The sequence below is a fragment of the Desmodus rotundus genome, chromosome 4 (assembly GCF_022682495.2).
Source record: "Desmodus rotundus isolate HL8 chromosome 4, HLdesRot8A.1, whole genome shotgun sequence".
Classification (NCBI taxonomy): Eukaryota; Metazoa; Chordata; class Mammalia; order Chiroptera; family Phyllostomidae; genus Desmodus; species Desmodus rotundus.
The window spans coordinates 47,520,401-47,533,421 of record NC_071390.1 but is presented as its reverse complement, the minus strand read 5'-3'; the positions used below and the strand labels follow the sequence as shown (position 1 = coordinate 47,533,421).

The 13,021-nt window shown below is 35.0% G+C and overlaps 1 protein-coding gene across 6 annotated transcripts in view; it reads left to right on the top strand.

The window, feature by feature from the left end:
• The window catches only part of LOC112305483 (probable E3 ubiquitin-protein ligase HERC4), a 146,347-nt gene that overhangs the window by 22,880 nt on the left and 110,446 nt on the right, over positions 1–13,021 (top strand). For 5 of the 6 annotated variants that reach the window (XM_024561212.3, XM_024561210.3, XM_053922699.1 and 2 more), the window contains exons 5-7: positions 1,550–1,626; positions 5,538–5,759; positions 6,849–6,940. In XM_024561212.3, coding sequence (XP_024416980.2) covers positions 1,550–1,626; positions 5,538–5,759; positions 6,849–6,940 — 391 coding nt within the window. Of the gene's footprint in view, positions 1–613; positions 704–1,549; positions 1,627–5,537; positions 5,760–6,848; positions 6,941–13,021 lie in introns of all 6 variants that reach the window. The other variant, XM_045196068.2, reaches the window with a different exon arrangement.

Sequence of the window (13,021 nt, the reverse complement as noted above, 5' to 3'; positions counted from 1 at the left end):
TATAGAAATTAAACCTCTTGGTCAAGAATACAGTTCATTTTCTTAATTTTATGCAGTTTTAAATATATATTACAATAGTTGTAATGAAAAAGCCTAAAGGACTGCACAGATTCACTTATCTTTTAATAGTGTATTCATTACATACTTTTTTTGCAAGGCACTATGGTAGTTGCTAGGGGTTCGTTCCATGGATATAAGATGCATAGTCTACCTTCAGAGAGCTTAATGTTTAACAGTACACGGATGATAAATGAATAAGTATACCAGTAATTAATAGTGATAAATGCTGTGAAGGAAAAAACACAGGGTGTTACGAGAATGTAGTTTTTGAGATGTTTTATTTGGTCTTGCAAATTGTACTTTATTAATTCCTGCTTTTACATTGCCAATGTTTGATTTTGCTAATTGCAGAAAAATGGTATTTTGCTACTTTTTAATATCTGAGGGTACATTGGATCCTACTAACTTGTTGGATTCTGCTAAATTGTAGCACTACAGCTTTTAGGTTTTGTAGTTTAACAACATAAGTCCACTAAATAAAAATATTTTTAATACAATAATGTGGGATTAGAGTAACTCATCTTTCTCCTGCTCAAAATTTGATTTGCTGAAGCTGCTTCCCGAAAATCAGGAGTATCGACTCTCTGGTCAGAACTTGCTCCGGACTTTCATTTGGCAGAATCAGGTCAGGTGGCAGTATCAGGTAAAGGGAAATAAGAAACATTATGTTTCCTTCCCACTTTTTTTTTTTTAAACATTCCTTTAGTAAGAACAGTAGAATGATCAGGTAAAGGGAACTACTCATGAAGAACCTGGGATATTTGATGCACAGTTACTTGATTTTTGTAATATTTTTAAAGTTAGCTTTTAGAATCACATTGCAGTTACAGAAAAATCAGAAATGGGAGAAAAAAACTATAAAAATACAAGGAAAAAAACATATTACTGGACACATCAGTGATCCTGTTAATTGTGAATTGATTAAATTTCCTTAGTAAGGAATTGAATATCACTGATTTAGATGTAAAGAATAGCCCAAAAGGAATAGATTTCATAATGTGTGACTTGGTAGCACCACATGATAGGAATGTTATTTGTTCTTAAGGAAGCTGATAGAAAAGAAAATATATTAAACTAGGCCAAAATATAAGTATTAGACAAATTAGATCATATACATTTGTTTTATAACTATATTGCAAGTTTTATGTGCTAAGGTAAAGATTTTTTTAAAATTTTGGTAATGAAAGAAAACTTCTAAATTGTAAAAGCACTCTGAGGGGTATTTGAAGTGTGTGCATAGTTTGCTTAAATGTTCTTTCAAAGCAATTTTCTCATCACACTTAATTTTTTTCATATCTAGATTTTGTTTACAGATATTAGCATAAATTTTTGGTCAATTGGGCTTGTGTAAAGAATAACACAAACTGTTAGGTTGGTAGGAAACTATACTTATGCACAGTAGGTGGTCAATAAATAATATATAAATAATATTCAGGATACATTTATTAGATGAAATTAGTTGATCCTGATTTCTCTTTTTATTTTCTAGAAATATTAAAAGTTTGTCAGATATCCAGATAGTACAGGTTGCTTGCGGTTACTATCATTCACTTGCACTCTCTAAAGGTAAGCATTGTTTTACTTTCCTTTTCTCTTTTTTTGGTTTTATCACTTGATACTTCAATTGAGCAGAAAGTCCTCCAAATTTGTTTTTCTTATTTAAGATTGTTCTGGTTCTTGATTGTTTTTATTTCCATATGCATTTTAGAATTAGCTTGACAGTTTTCACAGACACACAGACTACTAGGATTTTGGTTGGGATTGCCTTGCCTCTTACGAATCAATTTGAGGAAAGTCTTTATAATACATAGTCTTTTAGTTCTTGAACCTGCTATAGCCGTCCATTTATTTTAATCTTTTAATTTTTCTCAGTGGTATTTTGTTGTTTTCTATGGAGTTACACACTTATTAGATTTTTCTGTAGGTATTTGATTTTTTTTGTTGTTGTGAACGGTGTCATTGTCAAATTATATATTGCTAGTATGTTGACATGAATAAGATAGATTTTTTTTTTTTGTCTAATTGTTTCTTTAGTCTGTTAAATGCTATTCTTTCACAGCTGGGAGAAGTTATAACTTGCCTAATCTCATTTGATCTCACAGATAAGCTTTTTATAAATAAAATCGGAGAAGGCCAAGATTCCTATTAGCTTTATTACTTTCCTTTCTTATTCATTTAATTTTTTCATCAGCCAGCTAAGGATTGTAACTTGGATTAGTAAAGAACTTGCCATATGTTTGTATTTTACCATTAAAAAAATAAGCCCCAGCGGCTTCTCTAGTAATACTATTTTATTATTTTAATTCATTAAATGTCTAGTGAGGCCTCTTGTGAACAAAACACTAGGCTAGAGGTGTAGGGAAATACCGTAACTTGAGAGACAGTTTTAGACCATAGCATCTGGTGGAAGAGGCAGATATTGAAATAAATAGCTATAGATCAAAGTAGAAAAAAATACCTACTACTTTGGTCAAGGTAAAAGTAAAATGCTAGAGGTATGAAGAAAAAAGTGTAATTAGTTCCAGCCAATAGAATTAGTAACAATAAGGAGAGAATTGATATTTGATGATAGTCTTGAAAGATGCATAGTAGAATTTATTCAGAATTGGAGAAGTGTTTAGAAATATATAGCGAGTGGAAATGTTGAGGATTGGCTAAGGTGATAGTATTAGTAAAGGTGTAGAATCAGGAAAGTATTGTGTTTATTTGAGTACTGATAAGTATTTTCATATGGGTATTGTGAGAGAATGGGAGGCATACTTCAGCTAAAGTAAAGACAGAAATCTGTTACAAAGAGCTTTAAATACAATATTAAGGAATTTAAACTTCTCTAGGTAGTGGGAGGCTGGCACCTCTGTAGTTATTGTTACTTTGCCAACTCCTTTTTTCCCCCTTCATCCTTACCCAAGTATATTTTTATTGATTTTAGAGAGAGATCGATGTGAGAGTGGAACATCAATTGGTTGTCTCCCATATGCGCCCCGACTGGGGATCAAACCCACAACCCAAGTATATGCCCTGACCAGAAATCGAACTTGCAACCTTTTGGTGTATGGGACGATGCTCCAACCAACTGAGCCACCTGGCCAGGGCACCACCTCCTCTTTTGATATTTTAGTAGGTAGATCCAAGATAGATTTAAACTCAGAGGTTTAACTGTTGAGGGCAGTTTTTTAGCTTGACTCATAGTAGATATCTTTTGCCTTGTTCAGCATTATGCTTAGCACAGTACCTTCTTCATTTAATGAATTTCTTTTTTGATTACATGGTACGAACTAGGCACGTTAGGGTGTACAGTATGAAGTGGTAAGCAGTATACTGTTGGCCCTTGTGGAACAGTCACACACATAGCACTGTAATTACGTACTATGAAAAAGGACTGTAAAGAAAAAAGTTTAGGATATTTAGAACATGCACAGGGATACTGAACCTAATCTTGGAGATCAGAGAGGCTTCCTGGTGGGAGAGAGTAGAAATGAACTAGACAAAGATGAGGGAAGATTTAGGCAGTGGGAATAGCAACTGTGTGAGAAACAAGCTTTGGAGAATGTAAAGGAAGATGAGTATGACTAGAGTACAATGAAAGAAGAGACTGGTATGAAATGAGTTTGGAAACAGATCACACAGAACCTTATAACCCTTATTAAAAGTGTTTATACCAACAGCAGTAAGAAGGCACTGACATATTTTTTCAGATGAGCAACATTATCAAATCTGTGTTTTTATAATATTTCTATGTGTATGTACAGGTGTCTGCTAGTATGTGCATAGAATATTTCAGGAAGTACCTATCAGTAATCTGTACGACTGCTTGTCTCTTGGCTGAGGAACCAGGGATCGAATTTTGGAGAGAGACTTATTTTAAGTGTGTACTATTTTATAGTATGACTTCTTAAAAATCACTTGTTAGTGTATTGATTATTACTGTCATTTATTTAATAAAAATAAATAAATGTCTAAAGTTGGCAAAAGAGTGACGTGGTCACCGGCAAGCAGTGTCCACAGTGTTGGGGATGAGACGAGACAAATTCACACGGACTACTGAGTCCTGTGGAGGAGAAGGGATGGCATGGCTACTGTGGCACAGGGCTGGACCCTTGCCTTGACAAAATTTTATTGGCTTAATTTGCATAGGAATACAGGGTGTATATGGAAAGCTCATCAATCATTGTCAGGCAGTAACAGTCAGATAGATAACATTCAAAGAACTCTTAGGGCTTATTTTGAGTCAGGGTCAGATAGCTAAAGGACCATAAAACTTTGGGGAAACAAATTCATTTCATGCTTGGACCCTTATCATTTAAATTGAGGGTATTAACAAAGCAGGTTTCACAGGATTTTATGCATTATTTCTCAGGCCTGATCACCCCAGGGAATCTGCCCTTTCCAGTACAGGGCCTCACCCACCTCCAGCATTGTTTCAGGTTTAGGTAAAGCAGGGGAAGTAAGGCAGCCAAGAGATTAGGGGACTTCATGCAGACAGAACGAGGATTCAGGCCATGTCAAAGCCAATGGACAAAGGTCCCTTACCCCCTTTCTCCATAATCCCCCAAGTTCTTCCCTAAGGGGCCCTTCGTGACTGTTCCTGTCGACCCTCCCTTGAGGAATCTTACCCATCATTGGCTAACTGGTCATGCACTGGAGGCCAGGCAGGGTGTAGTAAAGGGGGCAGAGGCAGTGCTCCTGCCAGGGAGATAAGCTTTGTCTCCTTGGTGGTTTAGGGGCTCAAGGTTTCTCACTCAGCCTTAACCATGGGGGATTATAGTCTCTGAAACCAGGCAGGGTGGTTCCCAACAAAAGAGGGTGGCAATGGTGGGCATAAGTGACAAGCAGACAAAACTATTACAGGAACCAGGTGAGATGGTGGTGAGTGAGTGGATCTATTTACCATATTTTTCTTTAGAAAGAAAACTGTGTATAACTTGGTGATAAATAATAGATTGATATGAATCTCTGTATGAACTAAGAGAGGAGTATTAAGGATGACTCCCTGTGTTTATGATTTGTGCTACTGAATTAGTTACCGTATCATTTACTGAGATGGGGAACACTGGGAAGAGATGCAGCAGGTATGGGAGGTAAGGTGAGGGTCACGAATTGAGTTTGGGGTATACTGAGCTGAAGAAGTGCCTTGAAATATCCAAGTGTAGGTATCAGGTAAACAATTGGATACCTGGGTTTATTGCTCAGAGGAGATGTCTAGGCTAGTGATAATTGAAAAGAGATGAAACAGAGATGCTTTCCTGAGAAGCATAACATTATGCGACTTAGCCATTCATCACTAAAGTTACTCAACTTAAAAGTGTACTAAATATAAAATGTTCTTCTAGGTAATATGTTTTGTATAAGAAATAAACAGTAAAGAGGTGTATGTATTTCCATCTGATAAGAGGAAGAATATCCCAAAATAACGATGATCTTCCAGTGAAACTTCATATTTGAGAAAAATTGTTAATTTTATGATTTTTGTTTTACAGCAAGCGAAGTCTTCTCTTGGGGACAGAATAAATATGGCCAGTTGGGTTTAGGCATTGACTGTAACAAGCAAGCTTCACCACAGCTGATTAAGTCTTTGATTGGAATCCCTTTCATGCAAGTTGCAGCAGGAGGAGCCCATAGTTTTGTACTCACCCTTTCTGGAGCTATCTTTGGATGGGGACGCAACAAATTCGGTCAACTAGGTCTTAATGATGAAAATGGTAGGTTCTCGTTATTATAGATATACTTTTAAAAAGAGATGATCTTTTGAGATGGATCAGTGATTCTGAGTCTCAGAAATGTACTTAAATCTTCCCTAATAGGGAGGTGGGGATGTGAGGTTTATTTAAAAATTCCACTTGATAATAGTTTCAGGGGGTGGTAGAAGGCCAAAGAATACCATTTTATCATAAAATAAACTACAGAAAGTTTAATGGCACAAAAGTTTTTGCTGTTAGATATTCATTAAAAGAAAGTTGAAAAACGTTACTTCAAATGGGTAACCTCATTGGCTAACATTGGTGGAAAGAAGCAATAAAATTATTCTGTAAAGTAACATGATGTGTTAATCTATTTGCAGTTTTCAAGGAAATATTTAAATAATCTGAGTTGTTAAATAACTCCAGTTTGGGATTCACTTTTAACATTGGTGCTAGAGTCTTGAAAATATTTTAAATTTAAAAGATTATAACTACTTGAAACCAGTTGGGAACTTGGAATTGATTTTTCATAACTACACTAGGTCAAATGCCAGTATTTGAAATACAAAAACTAATTTCTTGAAGTTAACATAACTGTAATGACTTAAATGGACAAAAGTGAGTTGTTGATCTAGTAATAACTGGTAATGATAAGCAAATAATACTTTCAAAACAGACTTTTAAAATATTTCTTTCTGCATAAGAAAAGTAGATTAGGGCATTATCTCTTTTCTCCTAGGAAAAAAAGCAGGAAGTATAATTTTCAAACTTTTAAGCAGCATCCTGTGAGATTAGTTATCATGAAGTGAATATAAAGTATGATGTGTATGGATTAGAAGCAGTCAAATAGGTTTTAAATTTTATGATTGCTGATTGGCATTCAGGCAGTTTAACACTTAAATTACTCTTTTCAAATCCCTCCTTTATCACAGTAGAATAGAAAGGCCTGGGAACCTAACTTAGTAGGCTTGTAGTGCAAAATTCATTGAGCCTTGGTTAAAATTATTTAGTCATCACTGTCTATTGAGCCTGGGAAGCTGTAGAGGAAACACACTTTAGAAGATCTTTAATTTAAAAAGTATTGTTAATGTCTCTTGTTGGAATTTTCAGATAGGTATGTTCCTAATTTACTAAAGTCACTAAGAACTCAGAAAATAGTTTATATTTGTTGTGGAGAAGATCATACTGCTGCACTAACCAAGGTATTGTACTCTTATAAAACCTTTTTATTATTGTTCATAGAAGTTATTTCATAATAAGTAAATGTTTTCATAATATGTACATTAAAAGTTGAGTGTTATTGATGTCTAAAAAATTTATTTTGGAAAAAGGACCTAGATTATTATTTGCTCTCAAAAACAGTTTACCTTAAATTTCAAATTTGTTCTATGTTATGAAGTGTGAATTATAATCTCTTAAATGTGGTAATATATATTGTTGAGTTTCTCAGCTTTGTGTGAAATCCTGCTTAAATAATATTTTGAATGAAAGAATTCCGTTTAAGTTTGTCAGGCTTCCCATGCTGTGTATATCAATCCCACTTATGTATAGCTCTGCCTAATTTAAATTTAGCTCCCATTGGCTTATAAATACTGTATAACAAGTACTAGAGGGATTATTTGTTACTATCCATAGGCTAAGTATTATGTAAGGAGCTGCAGTGAGCTTTCACCACAGTGTTGTTAATGGCTTTAACTCTGACATCTCACTTTACTGGGTGTGTGCCAATGCAGTGTCAGTACTGCACGGTACTTTCCTAATGATTAGGAGTAAAATGAAAATAATAACATTAATCTTTACCAGGAATCTTATTTATTATAGTCATGTTAACATACAGGAAGTGGCAAGTTTTCATTGGCCAAATTAGAAATTAATGTTTTTGCTTTTTCTTAATCCTGCATAGTAGATAAAATTGGCAAGAAAAAAAATCTAATCTAATAAACTATAAACTGTAATAAAATTCTAATATTATAAACTATATGGAGTTTATAAAACTCTGTATAGTCCCACATTGGACTTACCCTCCTAAAGGAGGGTAAGAATTATTCTTTGTCATTATCAAGTACTTTAGTGTATTCATTTAAAAAATATTATAATGACAATTATAAAAGTTAATTTTAAAAAATTTTATATTGCCCTTTAGTAAGGAAGTTTTCAATACATACCTGCTGATCTCATTACCGTAGCTTATTGATTGTTATAATTCAGATTGCAAATGTAATCACTAAAATCTTATTAAATCATGTTGGCAAGTTATAAATTTTGGTCATTTTCTTCTGTCATTAGCATTTGGAATAAATAAGGCTGTGTTGAAAAATAGTAAAAAATATTTTTTCATATCATTCCTTGGGATAACTTTGTGGTTGAAAGATTCACAGTGTTAATGCTTTTAAAGTTTAACCTTTCAAATAATTATTCATCTTATTTTCCTAGGGTGTATAACCATATTTATTGAGTTTTTTAAAATTCTATTAACCTCCTGTATTCCTTTCTGTAAAAAGTAGCTGGTGATACTTATTCACTGGAGTTTTGGGGATATATTATTTTTAACAAAATCAGATCATTTTAGATATCCCCAAAATAAAATTTTATTATACCTTGATTTAATTTAGAATAGCTCCATGTCTATATATCTTTCACTTTTCTAAAAGAACTTCTTTGCAAATAAGTTAATGTTGCTTTACAAAGCAGTTTGCTTATATAAAACCTGCATTAGGAAAATGACATTAGCAAAAATTTTAAAACAGACTTTTCGAAACTACTTATGTGAAGCCATTAATGATAATGGAAATGAGGACCACTATAAAGGTGGCAGCATTTTTTGAGTTTATTTATAAATTCATTATGTAAATCACATATAAGTATACCTTTAAAAAAAATCCTCACCCGAGAACATGTTTGTTGATTTTAGAGGTGGGGGGCAGAGAAACATCAAATAGTTGCCTCCCATGTGCACCCCAACCAGGGATTGAACCTGCAACCTAGGTATGGGCCCTGACTGGGGACTGAACTTGCACCTCCTTGGTGCATGGGACGTTCCAACCAGCTGAGCCACCTGGCCAGGGCACATACACCTTTTTACTTAGCTATCCCACTTTTAAGAATTTGTCACAAAGATTGAGAATTTTGTATGCGCAAGAACATTTATTATGCATTATTTTAATAGCAAAGAAGTGGAAGAGAATCCTAATGTCCATCAGTAGCAGCCTGTTTTGGATAACCTCTGGTAAATCCATGCAGTGGAATACCATGACCAATAAAGCAGAATGAGGATGATCTCTATTATGATGTGGAATGATCTTCAGGATATATTGTTAAGTCAAAAGAGGAAGGGATAGAATAGTTTCCTTTTATATAAGAATGGGTAAAATAATAAACATTATATGTTTTATTTACATTTTTAAAAAAACTGAAGCTAGACCAAATGCACTTGCTTTATAGGTTTGACTTTGGGACCCAGAAACTATTATAATAAAAAGAAATATATATATTTATATGCATTTTTATGTATTTTAACATTTCTTAAAACTTTAAAACAAAAATATAACTAGTGACACAACTACAGGAAGAATAATTTTTTCAGGTTATTATAAATTAAAATATTCTGTTGTACATCACCAGTGGGAAATGGCCTGAAGAAATGTTAAAGTGCATTCTGTAGTCTTGTTGTTAGTAAAATTGATGGTATTATTTTTTAATATGTAGAGAGTAAGATAAAGCAAATAAGTAGTTATTTTACTGTCATTAGAAACGATGATTTCCAGTTTCAGAGAAAAGAGATATAAAATGGTTGGAGTTAAATTAAAATCCTGTGATCTAAAGATAACAGGTATCATTAAAAACTCTTACTTTTTTCCTTCTAAGTATATGACCATCTTAAGGTCCTAGAAGTCATTAACAATGTACAATCTAGAAGTAGTGAACATTCCTTGATTTTTATAGATTTCATACTCAAAGGGCTTCTAGATAAGAATAGTCTTGAGCATTGTGCGTCGCAAAAACTCAAAAGGTCGTGTCAGAAGAACAACTTGAAGACACTTTCATTAATTTACAAAAAGATACAATGACTGAAGTGAATGGAAATATACCAAATATATAAAAACCCATTACTTTATAATGATACTCTTCCCCAAATTAATAAAAAGTACACTTAATTGCTTATCTTTGGAGGTTTCTAGGACAACTCATTTTTCTAAAAATTAGTAAAGAAGGATCATTTCTCCTACCTCTTACTAGCAAATTGTATTTCAGAGTAACTTAATAGTTGATGTGTTAAATTCTCTTTGTGAGAATTCCAACTAATAAATTCAAAAGAAATAAGAGTAGAAAATCTCCATTTTTTTACATTTTAAAGAATCAATTTATTTTTTAGAGAGGGAGAGAAACATCAGTGTTGTGGTTGCCTCTTGCGCAGCCCCCACTGGGGATGCAGCCCACAACCCAGGCATGTGCCCTGACTGGGAATTGAACTGGTGGTCCCCTGGTTGTCAGGCCTGTGCTCAACTCACTGAACCACACCAGCCAGGGCTCCAGTTTTACATTTTTTAATGAAGTAATGGATCTAGGTCAAGATCAAGCAATGTTAAGCTTAACAAGGATGGATTAGGCTAAAAACAGATTGACTTTAAAAAAATTATAGTTGATATGTAGTTTTTTTTATTTAGATCTACTTACTATTTTAAAGTGTATTTTATTGATTATGCCATTACAGATATCTCATTTTTTTCTCCTCTTTATTCCTCTCTGCCATGCACCCCTCTCCCAACAGCATTCTCCCCAATCCTTAGTTCATATCCATGGGTTGTGCATATAAGATCTTTGGCTTCTCCATTTCACATACTATTCTTAACTTCCCCCTGTCTATTTTGCACCTATCATTTATGCTTCTTATTCCCATACCTTCCCTCCCCATTCTTCCCCCTCCACCTCCCTGCTGATAGCCTTCCATGTGATCTCCATTACTGTGATTCTGGATTCTGTTCCTTTTCTAGTAGTTTGCTGAGTTTGTTTTTGTTTTAGGTTCAGTTGTTGATAGTTGTGAGTTTGTTGTCATTTTACTGTTCATATTTTTGATCATCATCTTTTTCTTAGATAAGTCCCTTGAACATTTCATAGAATAAGGGCTTGGTGATGATGAACTCCTTTAACTTGACCTTATCTGGGAAGCACTTTATCTGCCCTTCCATTCTAAATGATAGCTTTGCTGTATAGAGTAATCTTGGATGTAGGTCCTTGCCTTTCATGACTTTGAATACTTCTTTCCAACCCCTTCTGGCCTGCAAGGTTTCTTTGGAGAAATCAGCTGATAGCCTTATGGGAACTCCTTTGTAGGTAACTGTGTCCTTTTCTCTTGCTGCTTTGAAGGTTCTCTTATCTTTCATCTTGGCTAATGTAATTATGATGTGCCTTGGTGTGTGCTGCCTTGGATCCAATTTCTTTGGGACTCTCAGCTTCCTGGACTTGCATGTCTATTTCCTTTGCCAGATTGGGGAAATTCTCCTTCATTATTTTTTCAAAAAAGTTTTCAGTTTCTTGCTCTTCCTCTTCTTCTTCTGGCACCTCTATGATTCAGATGTTGGGATGTTTGAAGTTACCCTAGAGGTTCCTAAACCTCTCCTCATTTTTTTGAATTCTTGTTTCTTCATTCTTATCTGGTTGAATGTTTCTTTTTTCCTTCTGCTCCAAACCGTTGATTTGAGTCAGGTTTCCTTCCTTTCACTGTTGGTTCCCTGTATATTTTTCTTTATTTCTTTATGGCCCTCACTTTTTCCTCTATTTTGAGGCCATATTCAACCATTTCTTTGAGCATCCTGATTACCAGTGTTTTGAACTCTCCATTAGATAGGTTGGCTATCTCCTCGTCATTTAGCTTTTTCTGGAGTTTTGATATCTTCTTTTATTTGGGCCATACTTCTTTGTCTTGGCGCTCTGTTAATGTTGTAAGGGCGGAGCCTTAGGTATTCTCCAGGGTGGGACAACCCACTTTGTTGGATTTTGGTGCTGTATGTAGGGGAGGGGTCCAAGAGGGAACTATGCCACTTGCTTGGCTCTGGGCTGGTTTTCAGTCACTTCCCCCACTACCCACAAGCAAATTGGGCCCTTCTGGTGCTGATTCCTGGATGTGTGGGTTTGTGTACATTCTAGGACCCTGTGGGTCTCTCCAGCAAACTCTTCTGTGAGGTTGGGAGTTTCTCCCACCACTGCAACCCCACAGGTTTTTACAGATAGAGATTTTTGAGGCTTTCTTTTCGTGTGTTGGAACACCTTGGGTTATGTTGTCTGTCTCACTCCCCAGTTGTTCTTCCCAGTTTATCTGCATGCAAATGTGGGGCCACCCAGTCTGCTGGGTCCTCCATTCGCCACCTTGCCATGTGTTCCCTCCTCCCTGGCTGCCCATCTCTGCCCTTCCTACCAGTCCTGAGGAATGTTTCTTTTTTAACTCCTTGGTTGTTGGACTTTCCTACAGTTAGATTTTCTGGCAGTTCTGGTTGCCTTTTGTTTTAAATTTTTTGTTGTCCTTTTGGTTGTGTGAGGAAGCAAAGTGTGTTTACCTATACCTCCATCTTGGCCAGAAGTCCTAGACCTACTTCTTAACATTACCAACCAGACATGCATTCTGACATTATGTAATAAAATAACCAGGAAAATTTGAACATGTTGTTAGTATTAGATGATATTGAGAAATTAATAGTAAAGGCATCAGTTCATCAGGAGGATGTAGTAGTTGTACCAATATAGCACTTATCAGAGGAATATCTAAATATATTAGGAAAGTATTAATAGGTTTTAAGGCAGAAAGAGACAGAAACACAATAATAGTAGGGGACTTCAGTAACCAACTTTTAGCAATGGATAGATCATCCAGACAGAAAACAGTAATGAAATATTCTATTGAACTGCACTTTATATCAAGTAGACCTAACAGACATACACAGAACATTTCATCCAGCAGCAGCAGCAGCACATATATTTTTCTCAAGCACACAATGGAATGTTTTATAGTAGAGATATGTTAGGTCAGAAAACAAGTGTGGACAAATTTAAGAAGGTTCAAATCATATCAGTTAACTTTTGTGGCCAAAATGATAGGAAAGTAGGAATCAGTAACAGGAGAAAAGCCAGAATATTCCCAATGTGTAGAAATTAAAAAGCATACTCCTGAATAAACAGTGGGTTCAAAGAAGAAATAAAGGGGTAATCAAAAACTGTCTTGAGAAATGAAATTGGAAACACAGCATACCCAGATTTACGGGATGTAGCAAAAGCCCAGGACCAGATGGCTT